General features: G+C 40.8%; 1 protein-coding gene and 1 non-coding gene across 8 annotated transcripts; one reads left to right on the top strand and one right to left on the bottom strand.

The window, feature by feature from the left end:
* Positions 1 to 10,973: 10,973 nt before the first annotated feature.
* Positions 10,974 to 24,903, bottom strand: ankef1a (ankyrin repeat and EF-hand domain containing 1a). Of its 7 annotated transcripts, none has more exons than XM_051408077.1 (11): positions 23,730 to 24,903; positions 22,215 to 22,425; positions 21,802 to 21,963; positions 19,244 to 19,443; positions 18,944 to 19,093; positions 18,566 to 18,689; positions 17,423 to 18,245; positions 14,461 to 14,687; positions 14,003 to 14,151; positions 12,139 to 12,285; positions 10,974 to 11,562 (listed from the first exon to the last, which is right to left on the bottom strand). In XM_051408077.1, the coding sequence occupies exons 2-11, from the start codon at positions 22,402 to 22,404 to the stop codon at positions 11,407 to 11,409; spliced, it is 2,328 nt and encodes a 775-aa protein (XP_051264037.1). In that variant the 5' UTR covers positions 22,405 to 22,425; positions 23,730 to 24,903; the 3' UTR covers positions 10,974 to 11,406. The 7 variants fall into 7 exon arrangements, 6 of the variants coding, with proteins under 6 accessions (XP_051264037.1, XP_051264040.1, XP_051264039.1 ...); XM_051408080.1 differs by having other exon boundaries at positions 22,215 to 22,422; XM_051408079.1 differs by having other exon boundaries at positions 23,806 to 24,903.
* On the top strand, positions 19,567 to 19,649 carry trnal-cag (transfer RNA leucine (anticodon CAG)). Its single transcript has one exon. It is a non-coding gene; the product is annotated as a tRNA-Leu (tRNA).
* Positions 24,904 to 25,012: the final 109 nt, after the last annotated feature.

Below are 25,012 nucleotides of genomic sequence, written 5' to 3'. Positions count from 1 at the left end.
ACTATGTTTTGATCTCCTTTTTGGTTCAATGTGCACCTCTCCTTCCCTCTCACCTCTCCTCTGCCTTTTGTATTTTCTTGGTAGCGTAGCACATAAAACAGACTTTGGTTGGCATGTATTATTTGTGAATCAACAAAAAAGAGCACAGGCTGAAGTTAGTCGCCTTGTGTGCAAACAGCTGAGCATAACGGAGCAGAAACGAACAGACGAGAACAGGACAGAGCAGGGCAAAGCAGCCGGACAGAGCAGAGCACCACATGATGCAACACAAGGTTATGTAAGTTGTCATGTATCCTACTTTAATACAACAACAAAAAACATACACACAAAATAACACAAGATAGGTTCATGTAACATAATGTAACACAAGGTAACAACATAGCAGAGAGCAGAGGAGGGAAAGGAAACCAAAAGAACAGAAGTTGCGAGGGTGCACTGGCCCAGAATCTAACGTCCCTCCTGGCTAACTCACAGGAAGTGGCACATTACTGCCAACTGAACTCAAAATGTGCGTACTCTCAATCTCCCATATGTGCATTTACGCGTACATAAAATTGCATATAAATGTGTGTGTGTGTGTGTGTGTGTGTGTGTGTGTGTGTATGTTTGAACAGCTGAGATTGCCCAATGAGCAGAGAAATACAATGAGCTCTGTGTCAAGACATAACTGTGTTTTAATGGTTACTATAAAATACTGCACACAGTAAAAAATAAATACATTCTTACATTCTAACTTTCCTTCCTCCTTGAATGCACAACACTACAAAGAGAGGCAGCTAAAAGGGCAACAGACTGAAAAGATGTCAACATGTCTGCATTGAAAGAGCCTTAGCACTGGATGAAGATGGCCAATTTAAAGTACATTTTTTTGGGCTTTTATTGCCTTTATTATAGTGACAGCTGAAGATAGACAGGAAAGGGGATCAGAGAGAGGGGATGACACGCAGCAAAGGGCCACAGGTTGGATTCAAACCCTGGGCTGCTGGAGCAAGGACTCAGCCTCAGTACATGGGTCGCCAACTCTACCCACTGAGCTATCTGGGCGCCGGAAGACAGCCAATTTAACAGCTATTTCACTCACTCTAGTGCTGACAAATTATATAAACAAATGCATTAAACTATGCATAGAATTTTTCTATCCTATTCTAAATTCCTGACTTTAGCAACCCCCAGTGGTTATATATAAATATAAATAAAAGACACTGTGGCAGGCTGTGCACACAGAATCTTGAGAATGAATGGGCTGGAAACAGCACATTGACTGCAACCATTATTATCAGGATTGCTACTAGCGGCAGCTCTAGAGATGGCAATGTTGGGTGGTCTGCCCACCACTATGGTCAATATTGAAATATACTGTATATAAAAACATATATTTAAATATGACTTAAACTCTAGCGCCTCCAGCAGGTCACAGTTTTCACATATAAACTGATAGATATATATATATCTAAACATGTAGTCAAAGTTTTGTAAAGAAATCCATGGTCCCCAGACGATAAACCCTAATGACTGGTGATTCCCTTACATTTGTAGCTTTGAGTGAAATGTGGCTGCAATGACATTTGGCACTGCTTCAGAGACCAGCACAGCTCTTTTTTTGGGGGGTTTGCTAACGTGTCATTATTTCTCAGAACAAACCTGCCATCATTTCTGGACCCAGAACTGTACATAGCTGCCTTCACTTCTCTCAACTTCTCCTCCTTTCTACTCCCCCTTATCAGCTCTTCCACTCCTGTTCCTCCCTCCCCTTAACCTCTTCACTCGCTCCTCACCATGCAATAACCCCCTCCCTCCACCTGCTCTCCTCCTCTCTCGCTTTTTTACTTCCTCTTCATCATGTATTTCACCCCCAGGGTACAGATCAACACTCCTTCCTCCTATCTCCACTTCCCCTTTAATCTCACTCTCCTGCCTCATCCTTCACCCCCTCTCCCCTCCTTGTCAACTCCCTTTCATCCTCCTCCCATCTCTCTGTGTCTTCAATGTGTCTGGCGTTTCCCAGTGTGTGTGTGTGTGTGTGTGTGTGTGTGTGTGTGTGTGTGTGTGTGTGTGTGTGTGTGTGTGTGCGCGTGTTAGGTCAGTAAGGTCGGGATCCTGGTTGGCCAATCACATTTTCTCTATTACTGATAACACGTTCATGTGTGTTTGACATGGTACATGCTCTGCTCTCGTCATGGTGTGTGCTCAGCATGCTGTTCACCATCTTATCTCAGTGCGGCTCTTCACACGTTGTGTGTGAACTTTCCTCTCACATACATAACTATATTCTTGTCTTAGTGTGTGTGTGTGTGTGTGTGTGTGTGTGTGTGTGTGTGTGTGTGTGTGTGTGTGTGTGTGTGTGTATTTGGTTACTCACACAGCGATGTGCATGCAAATGTTTCACCTCAGCAGTTTGAAAGCTAGATTAGCTCCCAGTGTCTAGCACCTGCCTGTTGCTATGGAAACTGGGTATCCTCTGTGCGTCACCTGTGCCCATGTTTGGTCTGGTTTCCTGCTCCTTTTTATCAGCTCCCCTCTCGCTCTCCCTCTCTCTCTCTGGTCCTAATTTATTGTCTGTGTCTCTCTCCCTCTCTCTGTAGTCCAAACCACGCTCGCTGAAACAGAAACACACACACACACACACACACACACACACACACACACACACTTTAATGTTCTTAAAAAGAATTAACTAAGCTTCCATTAACGATTTTTGTGCCCCCCCTTTTTGTGACCTCTTTTTACATACTATGTAAGATTGTATGTAACAATAAAGTTGATTCTCGATCATATTCTTTAAAAAGTGTGGAAAATGTCAGAGCAATAACTACACCTTAGCTAAGTGAATCGTAGCTAAATGTCTCATTAAAATGCATTTATTTTGAAGCCCATGCAGGAAGTGGTGTACTGTAGTATCAACAGTACAAGTCCTCTAAATTAAGATTCATTGTTGATCCATGTTCCTTCTGATGCCCCATTCAACAGCACAACATCATTTGTCTGTGCCTTCCAAAATCTGTGACAACTCACTGTTTTATCATCTGACAACACTGTGGTTAAGGTTTGGTCAGGTTTAGGGCACAATAAAAACTTGGTTATGGTTAGGGGATGATTGTGGTCACTCGCGGTTGGAAACTGGAAACAGCATTCTCCATGTAAGTAAGTAAGTCTGATATTTTGTTGACCCATCCATCCACCCCAACCTCCTCCCGAAGTGACGATCTATAACAACATCACCTGACTTCCTCCTTTGCTCCCGGCATAATTAACACAGCCACTAGAGGGCATTGCCATTTAAACATAAACAAATGTTTTGGGGCTCTGATGCCCTACATACCCCTTTAATTTACCTCCCTGACAAACTCAAGAAGAACAAGTTTTGTGCAATTGTGCTAAGTAACTATTTGGCAGACGCTGACACAGCTAAAAAGTGAAAAAAGTGTAGTTCTTGGCTAGCTGTGCGAGGCCTAGGCACAGCAAGACTCTATGAGACAACTTCCCCAGAGGTTGCCAGAGTAGTTCTGGACAGTGGGGCGCCAGGTATCAGAAAGCCTGGAGGGAAGTGAGGATAGGGACAGAAAGAGACAGAGTCAGGCAAAGACAGATAGATGAGACTCCAGTCAGAATGACAGCAGGAATGAGAGAGAGAGAGAGAGAGAGAGAGAGAGAGAGAGAGAGAGAGAGAGAGAGAGAGAGAGAGAGAGATGGGGTCTATCAATGTGAAGCAAAAGGGGGAGGACAAGAAGGTTCCACTGCAGTGAAACAACCCCGACCAGGCTGACCCTCCTCCTCCCCTTTCTCCTTTCCTTTCCCCTCCTCTCCATATCGATTCAGTGGTGCAGCAGCGGCAGCAGCATAACAAATCTCTGGCAAAAAAAAATCTCCTCAGTTTCAGGCTCTGCAGTGGCTGCCCAGCTTTGGGAAAACACCCCTTTTTTCCCCCTTTCACAACCCACTGCAACCTCCCCCTTTTCACCACTCCTACATTTAGAAAATCAGTATCACCTCCCTGACACCCCTTCTCCACTGCGTGATATTTCCCTACGCAGCAATGACGAGCCAATTTTTTTTGGAATAATTCCCTTCACCACTTCTCCTTTGTATCTGTCCACTGGTTTACCCCTCTATCACACACACACACACACACACACACACACACACAAATTCAGCCTCACCTTCTATTGTGTCTGACTTGAAAAACAACCACTCCTCTCTCTTGACCTACCATAACCCCCATGCAGATCCTCTTTTTTAGTCACCTCACTCTCCCCCTTCTCTTCTGTTGCTCTTTTTAACTCCTTGTTATCCTCCACAGGCTGCCAGGGAGCGAACCTCCACCCACCGCGACTCTCCTCCACCCTGCAGCATATTGCTATCTTTACATGCATACGCGATAACATCAGGAACTTATGAATATTCAGGGGTGCTTGGCGTTCAGTTAATTGTTTTCTGTTGGCATCTTTAGCTTTTCCGGCAGTGGCGAGCTGCAGCTCTGGACGCAGCATCATTACCATGCAGTGAGAGGATACAGTGAGAATGACGAATGTGATGTGCAGAGCTTTAAGGGAAATAATGCTAATGAGAAACTTAATCACAAGTGACAAAAACTCTTCAGACTCCTCATTAGGCCCAATGATATTTTACAAGATAAATGCATCACAGTAGTTGAATGGAGTGTTTTTCTCTACGCGAATACATCCAAAAGCCTAACATTTTTCAAAATAAAATGGATGCAGAAATGAAAGTAAGATTTAAATATGATTATTGGAGTTATTACTTATCCTGAAAGACATAAGTTGCTACTAGTAGTTGATGCATGAGTGGAAAGAGGATTTCTAAAAGTTTGTCTCTCTCATTGTCACCCTCCCCTTTTACATAATATTCATCTGTATTATTTATATGCTTATCAGAAAGCCATGCTGACAATCCCTTATATAACATTCATATTTTATGACTGTGTTTCCTGGTTGAAGTTTGATTAAAATGTCCTTCTTGCACAGGAATCCAACTACTGCTGAGCGATTGGGCACTGAGGAGGCCTTAATCAACAGGGAGTGTGAACACACAAGTGTGTGTGTGTGTGTGTGTGAGTGAGAGAAAGAGAGAGAGACTGAGCCCATCTCTCCTTTCCTTTTTTTCCAAAGGACTGAAGGAGCCAGTTTGGGGAGGGTGCAGATGATACTGCAGTATAAAACAGTGCCAAATGCAAAGACATAACAACGGCTGTGAAACTTTTCTACCACAGTGGACATGTTGCAGCCAGTTGGAGCATCTCATCACACTGTTAGTCAAAATGTCTCATACAAATTAAGAGACAGAAGCATGCTTTTCAGTTTGCTAATATTGTAAATGCAATGTAACCAGATACAGTGTAATATCATATTTCAGTTCTGACTGACTCCAGTAGGAAACTTGTTAATAAGAACAAGTGACAGTTAAAGCTGATGTACGCAGTATTTTTTGTCATCATTTGGCAAAAATGCCATAATAGCCTTTCAGCATATTGTAATTCAAGTGGTCTGAGAGAAAACCACACATCTGCACCTCCTCTTGGCTGTTTTCAGGCTTTAGAAATTCTAGCTATGATGGGAGACTTTGGCCAATCACAGATCATTTCAGAGAGAGGACTTCATTCTTATAGGCTGTTCTACAAATATGTGTGCACATCCCTTCAGATGGTGAAAGCCCGATTCAATGGTGAAAAATCCCTTGTGGCATGATGACAAAGAGTGGGGGATAACTGAGGGTGCGAGTGAACCAAAACAGTAAAGTTGCCGATTGTAAAACAAAAACAAAGAGTTATTGAGATTAGTTGAAGTAACTGTTCAATTTAAATATGTCCTCAATATTGCAAAATATTTTAGTTTGAAGTGTAAACTTTACTATGGTTACTAGTTAACAATTGGAAGTGTCTTTCCCCCACAGCCTCCCAAAACTACTGAAACATGTTGTTATTGCTGTGTCTAATACCAGAATACCAATATTTTAGTTTTAACCTTGAAATCAGTGAAATAGCTAAGATGAAATACATCTACACACTTCCACTTTCACAGTGAAACATTCGCCACTGACAGTCTGTGGGTGTATTTCTTTGACATTTTTGTGTTAAATGTGATATTTGGAGGGAACACATTTACCTTACCCTTATACATACATGACCCATATTTTGTTTTAAGTTATAGCTGTATAAAGATATTGCAGGCCAAAACAATTACACTTAAAAGTAAAATGAGGCAGAAAGTACTGTGGTTTTAGGCTAATGGCACCCCTCTGGTTTTCATGATCACTGCCAGCAACACTAATGAGCTGTTTTTAGGGCAGAGGAAACTTGTGTTCCTACAATTTAAAGATGGCAGGCAAAGAAAAGCCCAGTAATGCCAACGTATCCCTTACTTAAACAGCATAATAAATTACAACATCAAAGGGCTTAGTATTGCAAGTATGTTTATGATGCTCCCTTGGAATCCATTTTAAAATCAGCCGAAACTCAACTATGTTGAGGGGGTTTGATTCCAATTCTGTTAGAGAATATTTCTTTAGTGACTCTATAGAAGAAAAGATAATAAGAGATAATCTGAAAAATACTTTCTAATCTTTCACAAATAACACATTTTAAAATCTCAGTTTTATGAAGAAAGTATAGTCAGTAAAATGCTGCAGCTGTAATCTATCCTGTAAGATATTTATTGTATCTCTTTTTGGTCTCATTCCCAGGAATTAGTCTGTTTATCTGAGCCAAGACCCAGTCCTCCGTTTACCACCCTGCGTTATTGGTCTCACTATGAAATTCAAATCAATATCCTCATAATAAAAGTCCCAGGCCTGCAGCAAATTGGAATCTATAGCTTGGAAAGCTAAAGAGATCTATGTGCTGCCAAGGCTGCACTAACGAATGATGAATCACTGCAACACATACACACATACAAATACAGCTGCTCACTCTGTAAACCTGCACAGGTACCAAACATGCAAAGACCAACCCACAAAAATATGCGTACACACACATGCAGTATAGTCAGTCAGGCTGGTGTGAAACATGACTCCCTCATTAATAATGGATGATAAACCAGTATCTGTACAATGCCGCCATTGTTTCGCTAGACACAGCATTTCCATAGCCCTGCTACTGTGTTTACAGTTATTGGCTCTTTTGGGAAACAGACACACCATGAGCACTGAATCCATCTTAGCATGAAATTACACAAAATGGATTTTCTTTGAAGCTGAAACTGTGAATATATTTTCGCCTAACTTTTTAAGTTATGGGACATGTGATGTATTCAGTATTATTAATGAATTTTATTGAATGAAGGTAAAATGTGTGACAAAACAGCATTATGAAGTACTGTAGTGCTGCAGAGATTCCCTGGTTCTCCAGATTTCTAGTGTTTTGTCCACCACATATATAAAAAAAAAAAAGGATAGGGGGTGAGGAGCATTTGCAGTCCACCAACACTAACTACAACCTCAGTAATAAACACACAGTTGAATTAACACCTCTCAGAAAGTTTTGACAAAATTTGGCCATTACATGCTTCATAAAGGTTGAATATGTGGTGGAGCTAACCTAATAAACCTAACCTAATAAAGCAGCCAGGGAGTGTGTTTTCATAATTGAAAGAGACAGTACCGACCGTGCATCTGTGTGAATTTCAGTGTATGTGTGTGCGTGTGTATGTTATGTTCACAGTGTCTGTCTGTGTATGCTTGCATGCTTACAGTATGTAATTATTGGATTATATGCATGTGTGAGCACATCCATCTGCATGCATACCTTCTGTAAGTAAAACTATAATAGACTGTAATAATAACATACTATAAAAGGGGTAAACAGTGATAATATATTCAGTGTGTGCATGTTTGTGTGTGTGTGTGTGTGTGTGTGTGTGTGTGTGTGTGTGTGTGTGTTTGTGTCTGTGTGTGTATAGGTGTGTTTGTGTGTGTGTATTTGTGTGTTTCTGTGTCTGTGTGTGTATACGTTCGTGTGTGTCTGTGTGTGTCTGTGTGTCCCAGTGGGTTGTTTTGGGAAGTGAAGGGTTATAGTGCTGAGTGCTGAGTAAGCGGTACAGGACCAGAGCTTGGAGACTGCAGTGCTGCTGGCAGCAACACACACTGATCTGAGCTCAGACTGATAGTCAGCAGAGGGGGGAGGAGAGGCGGGGAAGAAAAAGGCTCTCAGCATCAAACAAAACAAAAAATATGTATACATACCCTTGGATGTACACTATTAGCATGTATGTACAGTCAGACTTAGCACATCACACAAACTTCCACTCACACAAACAAATATGACACAACTGAGGCACAGCAGAGTGTGAATAATGTAAGCTCCCATACACACAAATGCACTACATACACATACACATGCACAGGGGTACAACACAAATGTATAAACATGGTGTATTCACAGAGGGACACTATTATCTGTCTGTGTTATAGAGCCTTAAAAGACACCTCATGAATACAGCCACATATATCTCCATATGCTCTTTAACATAGACACATGCTCATACAACAGGAACACACTTAATACACACACACACACACACACACACACACACACACACACACACACACACACACAAGCACACATACTGCAAGACCATATAAGCCCGAGCCCACACCCCGACAGACACACTGCGTCACAGCCAACAATCAGAGCCAACAGCCTTGTTTACTCCCTCTAACCTGTGTGCCACTTATTGTGCTAGAAAAGCCCTCATCTTCTCCTCCCGCCCACTCCTCCGCTCCCACTCTCATCCCTCCGCCGTGCTCCCTCCCCATCCTCTGAGTCACCCTCCGATGCTCTTTCTCCATCCCCCCACCCCCTCTCCTCTCCTCGTGTCCTTTCGCCTTCCATTCCCTCGCTGTCAGTCCTCTCCTTCCCTCATCTCTCTTGAGTGTCTCTGCTGGGCTTTCTGGGATGTTTGGCGCTTTCTGTTCAATGCTTCTCTTTCTGTATACCATCACATATGTGCGTGCCTCTTTCTACCTCCTCTCTCTGCTGTCATTCCTCTCTCCTCCTCTGCCTCTCTCTCATCGCTTTCATCAATTCCCTCTCTTTTCACATCCTTGTCATCAATGGTATTGTGACTATGTATATTTAAACAATCCAGGCCCTGTATTACAAACCTCAAAGCCGCTACCCCTCCTCAGCCCCTCTCTGCCCGTATATTTGATTATATAACTGTGTCCCCATGGACCTTGAGGACACTGCAATCTAATTTTATCTAGTGATGGTGGTGGTGATGATGGGGGTGTGCATCAATGCGACATTTAACACAGAAAAGGATGTCTATTTTCTCAGATGATTCCTGAAATGGACATCAACAACTAAAAAATACAACCCAAACACTACTCGGCTCCAGTCAGCAACCCTGGAGCCATTCATATATTCATAGTTCCTCAGGGCAAGGACAAAGCAGGTAAGACTAAGGTGAAAAATCCTACAATGGCTCTCTTTTCGACAGTCTGAGAGGCTAACATGACAACAGTAAACACACATGGCTGCCATTTTGATGTCTTTCTGTGCTAGAAACACAAGAGCTCCCTCCAAGTTTTTTTCTGTTCTCCCAGCCTAATGAACAAGCAATCCCCTGCATTGCTAAATTTGCCAAACAGCGCCATGCGCTGGTTGCAACGTGGAACTGCAACTGGCTGGAGTGCAGTTGTTTTCTGCCAGCAGCTTGATGTTTTGCAGTCAGTGCCAGCAGCATCAAGGACCACCAGTAGTGGAATCAAATACAGCAGCATTAAGGAGGCCTAGTGACAACTACTCTGAGTGAGTCACTGACAGTAAGAGGTAATCATTTGATGAGTACTGCTGTGATTGCACTACATTTCTAAGTGTATGTTTCACACAATATTAAGAATGTTCCAGTAAGAAAGAAAGAAAAAAATGAAAGAAAGAATGTAAAGAATGTCATTCTTAGAAAGAAAGGGAAAAAGAGACAGAAAACATTTACTAAAAAAGAAAGACAGAAAGAAAAGAGGAAAATAATGACAAAAAGAAATATTGAAAGAAAGGTAAAAGTTGCAAGGAATGAAAGAAAGAAAGGAAGAAAGAGAGAAAAAAATACTAAAAAAGAAAGAAAGCAAGAGAAAGAATGAGAGTGAAAGGAAGAAATAAAGAAAGGATACATAGAATGACTGATATAAAGAAAGGATACTAAGAAAGAAATATAGAAAGAAAGGAAAGGATGTAAGGAATGTTAGAAAGAAATGAAGAAAGAGAAATAGGAATGCTAAAAAAGAAATAAAGGAAAGGAAGAAAGGGAGAGAAAAGGGTACTAAAACCAGAAGAAAGAAAGAGGGAGCAGGTATTCATTATCAAGGCCCCAGCCTCTGTCCTATCAGCTCCTCAGCAGCTTCCTCCTGCCACTTCTAACAGACTCTTCATGTCACTGCAGCTCCAGCCACTGCAGAGTCAGGGGAGGATTTCAACCAACTTCCTAACTGCAGTATGTACTTACAGTAGTTCAGTCACAGCCTGCAACACCAAAACTGTTCTTCTTTGGATACTTAATACAATACCCATCTAACTGGGCCTGTTAACGGTTTGGATCATTTTACTTAGTTACGCTGAGTAAGTGTAATGCGTAACACTTCAGTTGACCTTGCAGGATATTTAAAGCATAGGTTGACAGTTTTTCAAGTCCGTCTTGAATCAATGGTCAGGAGCCCACATGAACGTTGTAACAGGTTCTGGTTGCTGTAATCATTTCTCATTAAGAGACCCCTTCCTGATGTGCTTCCAGTATAAGTGATTAGGGACAAAGTCCATAGTTCTTTTTTATAAGGACTACGGTAACCTAAAAAGGGTCTCGGGATAAACTTGATTTGGTGCTAAACAGTAAAGGGAGTGACCCCCAAAAAAACCCCATTTCAATGTCCATATGACTGTTGTTTTACGAAAAGAAACAACTGTAAACCTATCCTTTAACTTTCAGGGCCACAGCAACCAGGTTGAAAGTAAGTACAGTAGCCACAAATTCCATATTTATGTACAAAATCTTTATCTGTATATGTTCAGTGTATTGACAAATATATATCTGTCCAGTTTTGCTTTTCTTTGAGACACAAACTGTCCCTGCTACCCTGAGTGGGTATAAAGTACTTCACTGTGTGCATATAATACATATTTTCAAGAAGAAATTTAAGAAAAAGTTGATCATTAATAAAAGCACATACTACCATTGGTAAGTTTCCCTGATGAAATTATACAAGTACAATCCTACTGACAATTTCTGACTATCTATTGATGTTGCAAGTTCTGACACTAGATGATAAGAATGTCCAGCTGATTAAAGCAGCAGTGATGAAAATAGATCCATCCAAAATAAATGCAGTGTCCATAACCGTTAGGTGGCCAGCCAGCTCAGGTAACAGACTATAGTGTCTCTCTCTGCCTAACCTCCTTTTGCTCTAGTCTGTTGTTTTTGCCAGGTCCAGCGTTTTCCTCTGGATGTTCTGGCTGAAAGGCATCATGAAGTCATCAAAGTCCAACTCGAGGGATAAGAGCTCCTTCCGTCTTTCTATTTTTGACATCAGCTGGCTGGTGGTGGGTGGCTTCCCCCAAACCTGAGACAGAAAGACAAGTCACAAAGAGATACCGACAGAGACTGCAAAGTGTCTGCAATTAGTCAGTAAGTTGGGTACAACACTGAACCAATGTGCTCTAGTGGGAACACTGTAGAAGTGTGCTCAAGTTACCATATACATCTACTGCTTTTCTTACAGATGTTTGGTGAGGAGGCAGACTCTTCAGACTGATTGTAAAACGTACATGAATGGATCCTTCACTAAGAATCTTTATTTTATTAACAATGAAAGCAGCTTTTTCAAGTGTTTCTGGATTGGAAACTTGTTTACCCTATCATGTTAATGTATTCATCTCTTGTAACAATAAGAAGCAGAAATAAAATGACATAAATGTAAATAATAAGGCATTTGTAAACATTTGGTTAAACCAGCCGTTTTCATAATGCGACCATATACAGCAACATCTACAACTAATATGGCTGAGTTGAAAAGTTTAAAATGCATCAAAATTGGGGAGGAACAGAGGGATTTTATTGGATATTCAAGCAAGTTAGGACAGGAAGGAATAACCTTTGCTAAGCAAGCAGATGCTACAGTCTGTTGAGGCGACCCTACCGTTTTTGGCACAAAGGTGATATCCACTGTGTTGGTTTTCCCCGTAGTGATCCTGGTGTTTTGCAGGATCACACTCTTGGAATCCTTCTGCGGTGAAGTCCTTCCTGTTGTTGCACTCGATCTCTCTGCCCCTCCAGCAGAAACGACCTGCAGGGGACACCAAGCTTTACAGATTTGCATTGTTCTATCCAAGCAGTTGCTACAAATTAAAGGTCTAAGTGACAGATTCAGTTCAGTCAGAGAGAGAGAGAGGGTAGTGAACACACTTTAAAGACAGCAGACATATAATAAATAAACAAATATTTAGGTCACAAAATGGAAGTGTAAGGGAGGTCCAAGCTGAAATTGCAGTTGTTAAGGCCATGAAAAGCACCAACTAAATGGTAACTGTGAATTTAAAACAAAATGTAAACATTAACGATAAGCTTGGTTAGGGTGTAGGTTGTATCAGTGATACAGATACTCACTGATCAGCTGGACAAAACATTAAGCTTTTTTTCTTTACAAAAAACTGCAGTTATATGGCAAAAGTTATTTCTTTTCTTGCCTGTAGATAGTGCACATCCAGATGTTTACATCCGCTTTTCTAACCTGCTGCTGCTGTGACTCTCTTGCCTGTCTGTGGTGCAGGCTGGGCTGGCACTAAAGGTCCTGTGCCTCTGCAGATGGGTAATATCACGTGTATCCTTTCAGCTATGTACTTAAAAAACAATTTACTTACATAACAATGACCATATTTTCTCATTTACAGGATCAACACAGAACATTTATGATCGTAGGTGTGATACCCAGAGCATCTGACTGATTATCACAGGATCACAGGCTCAAAGCAGTATGTGAGCATTACATTGGAATGACAACCATGTACTTTGACTTAAGGGTGCATGCATTATTTACGGTCAGTGATTGACTTGCTTATAAGTTACAGTGGATGGAAGTTTAATAGTTTCACACATTCTGCCATTCTGCCTCTGATCATATTCATTTGTCATTTATTGCAGACCAATTTGGCAAGAGCAGAAACAGGAAGTGGGCTATATTGCCCCATTACCTTCCTCAGTAATTTATTCTGTTTGATGGACTTTTTCTTGCCCCCCAGAATTACTGCTTTCAGCTTTATTGAACTATGAATTTTCCTGATGAATTTGTGCTACGGCACCACCTGCTATTTTCAGAGGCCTTATGACAAAATCAATACATTTTGTCAGATTTTAGTCTGATATTAGGAAATGCATACGGAGGCTCCAATGTGTTCTAGTTGTAACATAACACATCTGGTTTAATTTGCTTACAAGTTACTGCCTTATAGCAATCAGATCTCTTTACAGGCTTAGGTTTCTAAGCTGGAGGGAAGGACACAACTGAAACCCAAGGTGGAATATTACCTCCACTCCTTTGTTGGTAAACATCATTAAAGGTGTGTTCAGATGGCAACTGCCACTTTGTTGAACAGTTGACAGTTTCGGAGCAACATAAGTTTCAAAGTCTGATTATATTGTCAGGGACAATAAACGTGTATGATACTAGTTAGCTAAACTTGCTATATTAATCTTTTCATATTGCTAACCATTTCCTCTATTTTAAGCTACAACCCACCATATTTAGCTATGCAAAGAGTGTTAGCTGCAGCAACCGCTAGCTGTCTGAAAGTAGGTAGAGGTATGGATGCATAATATATATATACTATGTACAGGTCTGGTTTATACCACAACCCTGCGATTTATGACTTTAGAGGAAAGAAAAGCTTTATTTCCATGGGTTTTGTGGAAATTTCAAAGAAAAGAGTTTTAAAGTTTGAAGCCACAAGATTTTAATATGTTTATCACAGGCTGGTAAAAAGATTTTAATGAAGTTACTTGGGTACCTTTCCTTTAGCAGGTTTAGGCTTTTGAGTTTTGCCCCCCTTTCCCTTTGCATTTTCCTTTGGTTTAGGCAGAGAATCCATCTTGTCTTTGACCAAGTCGATTATTCTGGAGTCTGCAAAAGCTCTGGCGATGTCGAGGCAGTTTTGTTCTGAAGGACAAAAAAATATGGTCAGTCCAATAATAGGTGTAACTATCAGAGAGGGACAGCTTACAAAAATAACTGCTGTGTAACAAATATAACACAAATGCCTGAAGGTTGAATACTTTCTATGAATTCCTGTTGTGCACTCAAAACCAAATCTAATGGCTAATTTCCTATTTTTTCTTCTTCCTCAAAAATAAATTCAGTTATATTTCCATGTGTTATATAAGTATACAACAAAACCTATTCTAAATTTAGTTTCAACATTAGTATTTTTCAAATTAACTTTGATACATTTCAGATGTGCAATCAAACCTTTCTTGTTCTCTGCATTGACATTAGCACCCGCCTTGATGAGGAAGTCCACACAGGACGGTCGAGAGCTCTCAATGGCCCTCATGAGGGGCGTGCCTCCACTGAGGGCTTGGGCATCTATGGTGGCCCCGGCTTCCACCAGAAGTTCAATAAGTTCAACTTGGCCAGCGTGAGCTGCATGGTGCAGTGGCGTCCAGAAGAACTGGTCACACACATTCACATCCGCCCTGCCAAGAACAAGTATTATCACGGTTGTGTTTAAAGGGTTCCTGAACAGGACACTGAACTTGTTCCACATTGACATAAATCTGATCTGTGTATTTCCAGTCAAGTTTAAGTCTCAAGTATATAGTTAAAAACAAAGTACATTTGCTTTTACGTCTATTGTTTGTCTTTAGGTTTGAAAATGGCTCCTGCTCCTACTATGCAACATAAACCTTACTTTTTGTTTGTTTTACAGTGCATTTAAAGTTAAATGATTTTGGATTTTATTTGTAGTCTGCATTTTTTCAGCAACAGCAGTTATTTACAATCAGTTATCATCTCTCTATTTGTTTTAGTTGTTAGTGGCAGGGTCTGCCATTCCTGTGCTGGATTCAATTTGCCTACCTAGGCGAAAACAAATGACAGGAACAATGCACGCGTGCAATTCAGCATTACTGTTTGTAATGCTATGTATCAGAGCTGTATTAGGTTACTGCCAATACAAACCCAACCTTTCTTACTGCTGCCGCTTCAGCCAAATCACTTTAGGACTGATTGGTGTACCTATGAATATTATATTACATTTCTTCCAATAGATCCTCCTAAATGTTACACTCCTTTAAGCTTTAAGAATTATACATTTATACATGCAACATCAGATTTTTTAGGCCTTTACAATCCCAGAAATTACAAAGCAATATTATCATGTTTGCGGCCACCTTCAGCTGCTAAATGCTGCATTATGTTCACCAGCTAGTCTCTAACTGTGTCTGTCTGCCATTTGGTGCTGAGCAGGTAGTGTAGTGTTGCACGGTGCACCGATACTTCAAGAGTATCGCGATTCTCGGAAATTAAAAACGTCACGATTCCTAAATGTATTAGTATCGATACTTTTAAGAATGACTGCGTTCCAGATTTGTAAGAGACGTATTTCATGTTGTTGTGTGCAACGCATGCTTCCAGTGTCTCCCTATGGACGTCTGTGTTTTTTCTCCTCACGCACGCAGCAAAGAAGCTGCAGCTGTCATGTGACAAACATTATAACGAGATCGCTGCATGTGCGAGCACAAGTGATACTGTGGCCGCCGGTCCACGACTGGTAGAATAAGATGCGCGAAGAGTCAAATATGGAAGTACTTTGCCTACCTTGCTGACAGTGAGGGCAAAGATACCGATAAGTCGAGACCTGTTTGTCGTCAGTGTTACAAACGAATGTAAACAAAGAGAGCCAACACCTCGAACCTGGAGAAACACTTGGCCGACAAGCACGCCGAGTTGTACAAGGAGTTTAAAGACCGACAGGTTAGTATGTGAAAGATAACACGACCACGCTCATGCCCTTAAATAAGTCAAATGAGTAGGCTATGGTTTATTTTGTGAGAAGTCACTATTTTGCACCACCGTAGTTTAACGAGGCTATCTAGAGAAATAGTAGGCTAACTATGGGCATTATCCTCATGGCTAACCAATAGCCTGCCTACGGCTAATTCAACAGCTCTGAAAACGCAACTTTCACAGGTAACGTTATAATAATAATAATAATTTGCAAGCTGCTAAAATAAAGCATACAAAACATCAGCTAAAATGATCTATAGACTATATGATTATAATCAGAGCATGTGCATGTTAGTCAGTGATTTATTTATATTGGGTTATTACAGCATTTAAAGAGCACAGACCTACGCAAAGGAGGTGTATTTGTGAAACGCCTTGTAAGAAATGATGGACTCAAATATAAAGTTAACCATCAAAGAAATCAGACGTTGAAGTACAGGAAACATTAGCCTATATTAATCCATATATCACAGCTTAAATAACATTAGGTTAACTCACTATTTCCTATTATTAGTTATGGTAATGTTATGGTTAAGTAGATGTTAGCAGTTATCACTATAACCACTGCATATATAGATGTTAAGTTAGTCACAAGTTATTGTTACTATCACACAAACTATTTGGGTCCTCTGTTATGACAAATTTATCACCATCATATTTTAAATATTTCCATTTTCTTCTGCTACAGCAGTCTGGAGCCACGGGCTCAATGGCTGAGTTTTCTCCTCTGAAAGGAAAGGTTGCACAACTGACAGAATAAGTTACAATATCTGAGATATTGCTGCTAAATTATTATTTTTTTACCTTGAATGTCATTGCTCTGATTTATTTTTGATATTTCATATTTTGGTCAAATGTTTAATATATCTGCTGTTCATATGTTCATTCATTAGTGTGCTATATGATTAAAATCTTGTCCCGGTTTTAAAATAAAGCACAGCAATGATATTTGAGTGTTTCTCCCTTTTCAGGAAAAGTATCGAAAAAGTAACGAAGTCGCAGTTCTTGACTTGGTATCGGTATCGAAACAATAATTTCTGTATTGTGACAACACTAAGGTAGTGTATAGCTGCAACTGAAAATTACACTACGAGAGCAGTAAGAGTGACTCAAAACAGTAAAGTGGTGGACAAGACAGCCAAACGATGAGCTGAAAGACATTATAAAGTTCAGTAAAGCCAATAGGGAGCTGCAAATTCAAAGTTGTTCTGTAGGTTGATGACCAAGAGCTTTGACCTTGTCACATGGTTTTCAAATGATCATTTAATTCATTTTTTTAAAATATTGATTATAGGTGTAGCTATAGCTGTGTTTCACTTAATTAGTGTTTTAGTTACATACACAAATATAAAACAACTAAAACAAATGTCTGTATTGGTAAAAGTGTAAAACCAAAAGGAAAAGAAAAGTTGATCTTTCTCACCCCCGACTGAGGAGGTACTGAGCCACCTCATAGTTGCCACTGGAGCAGGCCGCCATCAGCGGGGTCTTGTAAAACTGATCTCTAACATCTACAGGAACCCCCTGACTGAAAGCGAGGTCCAGAGTCTCCAGGTCTCCACTTTTCACACAGTAGTTGATATTGACGTAGACCTTGTCTGGCTTTTCAAGGTACCATCCTGAGTCATTCATTATGGGATGTTCTGGTGGGTGATCACGGTCGAAACGACGGATGTCTGAACAGTTGTAGTATGTCTCAATCATGAAGTGGGGTGGGCCTCCGTCTGGTCGCCGGGGCATAAGCTCAGGCGGGAGGGTGCAAATGGGCATGGGGAGGACAAATTTACCTTTCTTCTTCCCTCCTTTTCCTCCCTTTTCTCCCTTTTTCTTTTTAGGCATATAAGAGGAGAGGAGGAATGGTTTCTTGATGTACTTGACACCTTTGATGAAATCATTAATGTTGATACAGCCCTCTCTTCCCTTGTCATGGGCTAAGATGACTGTATGGAGCTGGTCTAGCTCGACTGGAGCTTTTAGTTCTTCTAACACTGAAATAAACATCTCAGTGGTAACTGTGTCTGATTTGTTCCCAAAGGCTTGCCGTAATTCAGTCTCATACTCGTAAGACCAGTCGTGGAGTGTCAGGACCCAAAGGTCTGACATGAGGCCGCCCCCGCTGGATTTCTTGCCTTTTCCCTGTTGCCTCTCGGCTTTCCTTAGCTCCTTGGCTGCTGCTTTATGACCAGCGTCTTTGGCAATCTGACGTGGCAGAAAACCTTCCTGGTTCTTCAGTTTGGGGTTACAACCTGAACATAGAGTGCAGTTTTAGGAAAAATATAAACACAAGGTAGGATTACCTAATTTAATTTGTGTTTGCAGCTGCATATACTACCACTTTCTTTTTTTAAATACTTGACCATGCAGAAAATTTAATTTAATTTAATTTAATTTAATTTAGAGACATAAGTTTACAACATATATCTACGAAAAGAGACCAATAGAGAGCCTGTCTTAAGTAATCCCTACAGAATTAAGAGTTACCACAGAACAATCTTTGTTAACCAAAAAAGCTCAAATTCACTGCAATGACAACAGGATGCCTGTTATTGTTACTCTCTCACAGCACCTCTTTGTGCCAGGAACTTGCAGCAGTTAGCGTTGCCCGTGGCAGCAGCGTAGTGTAGGGGTGTGCAGTCATCCATGTTGATCACACCCATGTCTGCTGAGTATGCAGACAACACCTGAAGCACCTTGAAGCCACAGAGAAACACATTACAAAATCTAAAATCCCATTGCTAACAGTAGGATCTACTGTAATTTGAGTTAGGGCCTGAAAAAGAAATTTAGAAAACAGACGAAAAACAGCTAAAGTAGGAAGGCAATCACAATGCTATAATCAAATTAGTGGTTAAAACTTTATACTCTTTTATTTTTACTGCAACTTCATATTATTTAGTAATCTTTTTAATAATAAAAAGTGACACTGAGTGAGCAGATACTTCACCTCAAAAAAGCCCCCCATTGCGGCATAGTGTACTGCTGTGAGGCGTTTTTTGTCCAGGGCGTTAGGGTTTCCCCCTTTCTTGAGAATGGTTTGAACAAGCTGCAGGGATCCGACCTTGGCTGCCTCCATTAACGCTGTGACGCCGGTTTTCTGAGGAGACAACAGCTTGAATCGTATCATTGCTGCTAATATTTCAGCATCACACTGTGTTTTGTACTCAAAGAATAAGCTATCAGTTCTTACATACTCCATGCTTCTGCCTCAGTTCCCATAATGCCTTACTGTTATCCAATTTTTTACCTGATTTGTTGCATTAGGGTCTGCCCCTCCACCCAGCATGATGAGACATAGTGGGGTGCACTCCTGGGCTTTTTCACACATCAACTGGAAAACATGATTCCCCTGAGCTGACACATTGTTGGCATCTGCGTGGCACTTCAGCGCCACCTGCAGGCAGTGGGTGTGGCGCTTGGTGGGGTAGTTACAGTAAAACAATACACCTAATGTGAGAGGAGGAGAGAGGTACAAATGTTAATAAAGAGTGTAAAAGGTTCAGCTTTTGAAAATATCAACATCATTATTGTCATCATTATTATCTACATTGGGTCACATGCACATCAGATGTCAGGATGGCCGAGCGGTCTAAGGCGCTGCGTTCAGGTCGCAGTCTCCCCTGGAGGCGTGGGTTCGAATCCCACTTCTGACAGCACACTTTTGCATGCCAATGACTGTCATTTTGCTTGAGGAAGTACTGCATGCATTTCCGCAATGGGGATCAACAAAGGCTTATCTAATCTCATCTCAACACACCGTGGTCTTAATTTTGTGTGTTTGGCCCCAGAAATCTATAATTGCTCATGCAGGGTAGACACCCCAGGATCACATGCTGAACTGCCTTTTCAATTCTAACCTACTGAAATAAGCTTTCACTGGCAACAATGCTTTCTCTTTTCCTTTCACTTTCTTTTTACACACATTCACGACTGGGAGGTGCACAGTACAAACAGTCTGATCTGGCCACGGAGCAGCTACGCAGGGGCAGCTGGCGGGGTTGAAGGCTTTGAACAATGGTACTAAATCATGGTAATGAGGGAGGGGCAAGTGCTGCTCTTTCCCCACCCAGCCAGCCTTTATAATACTGAGGATAATACAGGCAAATGTGTGACTATTGACACTCAGCCTACTGGGGGAAAGGGCTTGGCTGTGAGTGTTGATACCGGCCCGAACCGGTTCTTGGATAGTGCAGGATGATATCAGGTTACTCAGCATGTTTCACAGGAAAGGATCACCATTAGTGGTTGATCTGTAATTAGATGTACCCACGTGCCCTGACACACACATACACACAGTCATGCACACACATACAAAATACAGTATATACATTATACAAAAGCATGCATTCATGCTCAAAAGCGCACACGCAAATGCTTTTCAGTCTAACTGACTTTGGTCAACTTTGGTTGTTTTAAAGTGCTTAACAAATAAAGTTGGATTGGATTGGATTGGATAACTCAACCTCTCTCTCAAAATCCCATCTGCAGTAATTGATGCCCCGGAGGAACTGTAATTGGGGTCATTATCACAATTGGTTTAAAAAGATCCTGAAGAAGAACTTTAGGCTTGCCGATTGGAGTTGTCCGGGATACAGCCTCCTCATCAATATCTAAACAGAACAGCATGCATTTTCATGAGTTGTAAGACAATGCAAGGTATTCAGAACGAACCTGCTGGTCTAACTTGAGATGGAAAACACTTCTATTTGAGAAATCGACACTTGAAGCTCGAATGAGAATAGGTCAGTAGAAGGGATGCTGTTCTGTTACCTCTTGCGATTAAAGCCATATCAATTATTGACATTATGGGTACATTTCTGCACATTATATAAGTGAGTTTTACTTGTGGATTGAAAAAAGATTTTCTGATAATCAAAAATATAAATGGCAAAAAGGCCAAATGTCTAACATTAATCAGAGCTGTCAATCAATTTCCAATCTTGTATTTTGAGATTTAAAGGATGCCCCTTTTACATTTGGACCATGGATTATTCCTTTAAGGCGAATTAACAGAAAAAGACACAGGGATGGCCAACGATTATATCTTTGGGAATCACACTAAGGTGTATCCCTTTATACAAATAGCTACAACTAACAATTATGTATAAAACAAATGAATCTGTAAATTATCTTTTAAATTAATTAATTTTTTTAGTCAAACAAATGTAATGTCTTCAAATTGCATATGATAGACAGTCAAAAACTCAAAGGTATCCACTTTAAGGGGATTTTAAATACTTAAGAATTTACAAGAAGCAAATTGTTTTTACCTGATAAATGACTCAAGTGAGTATTTGTTACCAACATTGATGAATATTCTGCCAATTATTGAATATATATAGAATGTGTGTGTGTGTGTATATGGATTTGTCTTCCTCTTCACTAAACCAACTGCATGCCTCTAATGTAGATCTGGCCACTTTTCTGCTCTTCTACTTTTGCTGTCTTGTATCTCTGGATCTCTGTTACTATGCACCTTCTACATAACATTCCTTTTTGATATTTTGTTATATAATGACATTTAAATGTTTTAGCCAATAAACTGTTTTTATTTCCCATCAGTGTCCGTAATAGTTTATCCCTGCTTGCTTTTAAAGTTGTTAAAATATGTGACTTATGATCTATAGTACTCTGTCCTTTCTGTGTAGATTTTTGGTTGCTCAGGTCTCTTACAATTTGAATATTTTAAACTCTGCAAAACCACTTGATTTAATAAAGTATTAATTCTGTCAAGTTCTACAATGTTCTCCCCACGTGTTTAATTTTTCCAGAACCAACCATCTGCACATGCCTGCTACTGCTCACCTTTGCCCTCGGTGTCTTGTAGCCTCAGGTTAGCATTGCTCTGGGTCAGCAGTGCTACTATGGCATCATTGCCCTGCTCAGCGGCTAACATGGCTGCGGTGCGACCCTTCTTGTCCTGGATGTCAGGGTGTGCTCCCTGGGAGAGAAGGAAGCTGACCAGGTCTGTAAGGAGTCAGGGAGAGCAGAGAACCAGTCAGGAGAAGGAAATAACTTTGGACAATAGTCTTGTGTACATGCACTCTTATCATTCCCGGACATTACTAAGGCTACTGTACAGTAATAAAGTCTCGTTGGCCACTTCCAAATGTGACCTAATTTCAAAAGGATCAAATTCCTACAGCATGCCAGTGAAGCACCTCGTTCTCTTAAATAGAGTGTATATAATTTGACAGAGTAAAGAAGACTCCCATCACCCTGATTGTTGGCTGAAACCGCCACATGTAGCACCCCTGTGCCGTCTTGTGGCTCGGTGAGATTGATGAGGTTTTCAACCCCGAGGTTTACCATCTTCTCTATCTGCCCCTTATCCCCTTCATGGACGCACTGCAGCAGACGGTAGATCTGAAGGACCTGCAGGCGGCCCTCTGCTACTCTGCCACTCATTACGGGGTCAGACAGGGGCTGCTGGAAAAAAGAAAAGAAAAAGGGAGACACAACTTCCTGACAAATACGCAGGTATACACGCTAATGACCAACGCCAGAAGCCACTGTGTAGCTATTTTTAAAGAAATAAGAAATAATTAAATAAACTATTTCATTCAGGTTTAGGCTTGGTTTTTACTTAAGTATTGTATAGTTGAAATCACTCAACCATGTCAAATCTCAGAGCACATATGTTGTTAGCAACAGTCTGTGGAGCCATTATAGTGAGCAGCCCCCTGCTTTGTTTTGGTAAGCAGTGCATTTTCACGGGAAATCCAGTTTGACCTCAATTTAACTTGACCATTGTTGACATTCGGTGACTTTCCTCTCTAAGACATTCCCTCCTGAAAAACGCGATTATGCGATCGCATAATTCAATGCATAATCAGCCGAAGTCCGCATATTTATGCGGGGGCCGCATTTTTTCAAATAGCCTACGCCGCACTTTCACCGCATAAATTGCCGATTTCCGCGCAAAATATGCGGGGCTTGCATGATTTCATAATCCCCGCATTTTCGTTGCAAAAAAGTCACATATATCTTAGCAGAAAGTTGGAAAATGTTGCGTTTACTTCACACAAGAGCAGCCATTTTCCGCTGTTGCCATGGGAACGTTATGAAGTGACGTAATTACGCGACGTGAACATCATCGAAAAGCTGCAAACCCCGCAATGAAGCCCGCAAATCAGTCTCATATTTTATTTATTCATTGTTACAGAAGTTGTAGCACATTCCTTTTGTAAAGCTACAGAACTTGTTTGACTCATCAATGTTTTGTAAGTTTGAGCCATGTGTTTATTAAGGTCTGAAATAAAACAAGATGAGAACTTAAATATTCCCAGCACTTTCTGTAAATATAATATAATAATAATAATAATAAATATCCCGCATAAACATCCCGCATATTCCATCGCATTTGTTAAGACAATGTGCCGCATAATCAAGGATTTTTGCCCGCAACAATCACAAAAAAACGCATTTTTCTGGAAGGACTGCTAAGAAGTAACTTAGTGTAGCAAATTTTCGGTCAGCTAACGTTAGGTCACTCCGTTACGTTACTTTAACTCCTATAACGTTAGGTAAGGTAGAACTGCAGCTAAATCACAAAGTGAGTCTAAATGCGCATGACTTTTCACAGCTACTGACCTTTTGACCCTCTAACGTTACTAAATATCACACATTTATTAAAAAAAAAGACAAACGAACGCTGTAACTAAAACATTTGGCGGTATACACAGTAAAATAAAAGGCATTATAGACAGAGCTTCAGTAACCATCACACCCACCTGCACACTGAGGCTGCAGGGATAATGTTAATGTTAGCTAGCCACCCTGGTTCCTTGTTGGGCACGCGCTTCTTACCGTGCTGGAAAAAGTCCTTAAAAGTCCATTAAAGTCTTTGTTCCTTGTTCTCCACGTACCCACTGTGCGTCTGGACAGCGAGGACAGTTACACCTACGCCGGGTTTCTCCACTTTATTTTAAAGCACAACCTCTCACTTTGTGTAAACCGGCAGAAAGAAACAAACTCAGCTCCATGGCAACGGAACGCGTGAAAATCCCGGGAAGGACGTTTAGTTCTTCGGTGTTGTCTGATGCTGCCTTCAAGTGCAGGTGATGAGCTCGGTAATATGAAGATTACAGCCCCAAATACGACTGCAGCAAGGAAATATGTAGGCTACATTACTGTAAAGTGTATTTTAGTTTGACTTATTTTAGTTTAACTACAACAACATAAATACACTTTGAAAAATTAAACTGAATAAACATAAAATAATAGGCTTACTTTACTTTACACAAGCCATGTATTTTCCCCTAAACGTCACATTTTAGCAACACTCAGGTGTCACAGAAATCCCACTTGTGTTGTATAATCCAGTTCAGATTATTTCTGACAGCACTGCATTCACTTTTCTTCATTGTTCACTTGGACCCCTGTTTGTTCCACAGAGTGATTGCTGGTCTTCCACACAAAACTCCCCACATAAACACTGTGTACACTGAGTACGTCCCTTCTTATCATGCATCCTTACATCCTCAAGCAGCCGAGGTAGAGTTACCGGTTCTTTGCCCTTGACCGCCAGTGCATAGATCAACTTACACAGTTTTGATTGTGTGAGTGACAGTGGAATGGCAGCTATTGAGTGCAGATGGGCTTATAAAGAGACATGTAATTCCCATTGATGAGTAATGAATGTGCAAAGAATGGAAGACAAGTGATACGCCTTCCTTCAAGGAACTCCTTAAAGTCTTCTTCAGTAGCAGCATCAAAGCCAGGAGGGTAATGATACTGAACACAAGGTGTCACTGAAGCGCAGCATAAGAAATGGATTCTTTTCAACTACCTCCTTGAAGTCTTCAGCTAAAATTAACCTACTGAAGTCAAGAGATGAGAGGGGTTTAAGTAGGAGCCAGGAACAAAAGTCGACCCAGCTGTGTGTATTTGCAAAAGCCAAAAAAGTGCCAGATTAAATAAGTGTAGTCCCAAGCAGGCTAAACAGTGTGTAAAACTGGCACATACTCACACATTTAATAAAGGAACAGAATCCAGATAAAAGTGAGACTGTTGA

Source organism: Dicentrarchus labrax, unplaced genomic scaffold (assembly GCF_905237075.1).
Source record: "Dicentrarchus labrax unplaced genomic scaffold, dlabrax2021, whole genome shotgun sequence".
NCBI lineage: Eukaryota > Metazoa > Chordata > Actinopteri > Moronidae > Dicentrarchus > Dicentrarchus labrax.
The sequence above is the reverse complement of the archived record's forward strand: the minus strand, read 5'-3'. Positions and strand labels throughout refer to the sequence as shown.

Excerpts from the sequence above, each read along its gene's own strand:
- ankef1a (XM_051408077.1), bottom strand. The coding sequence starts at position 22,404 with ATGAGTGGCAGAGTAGCAGAGGGCCGCCTGCAGGTCCTTCAGATCTAC. Across the intron at positions 21,964-22,214 it reads GGTTTCAGCCAACAATCAGG|ACCTGGTCAGCTTCCTTCTC; the intron begins GTGATGGGAGTC and ends GACTCCTTACAG. Across the intron at positions 14,152-14,460 it reads CAATGCAGAGAACAAGAAAG|AACAAAACTGCCTCGACATC; the intron begins GTTTGATTGCAC and ends TTTGTCCTTCAG.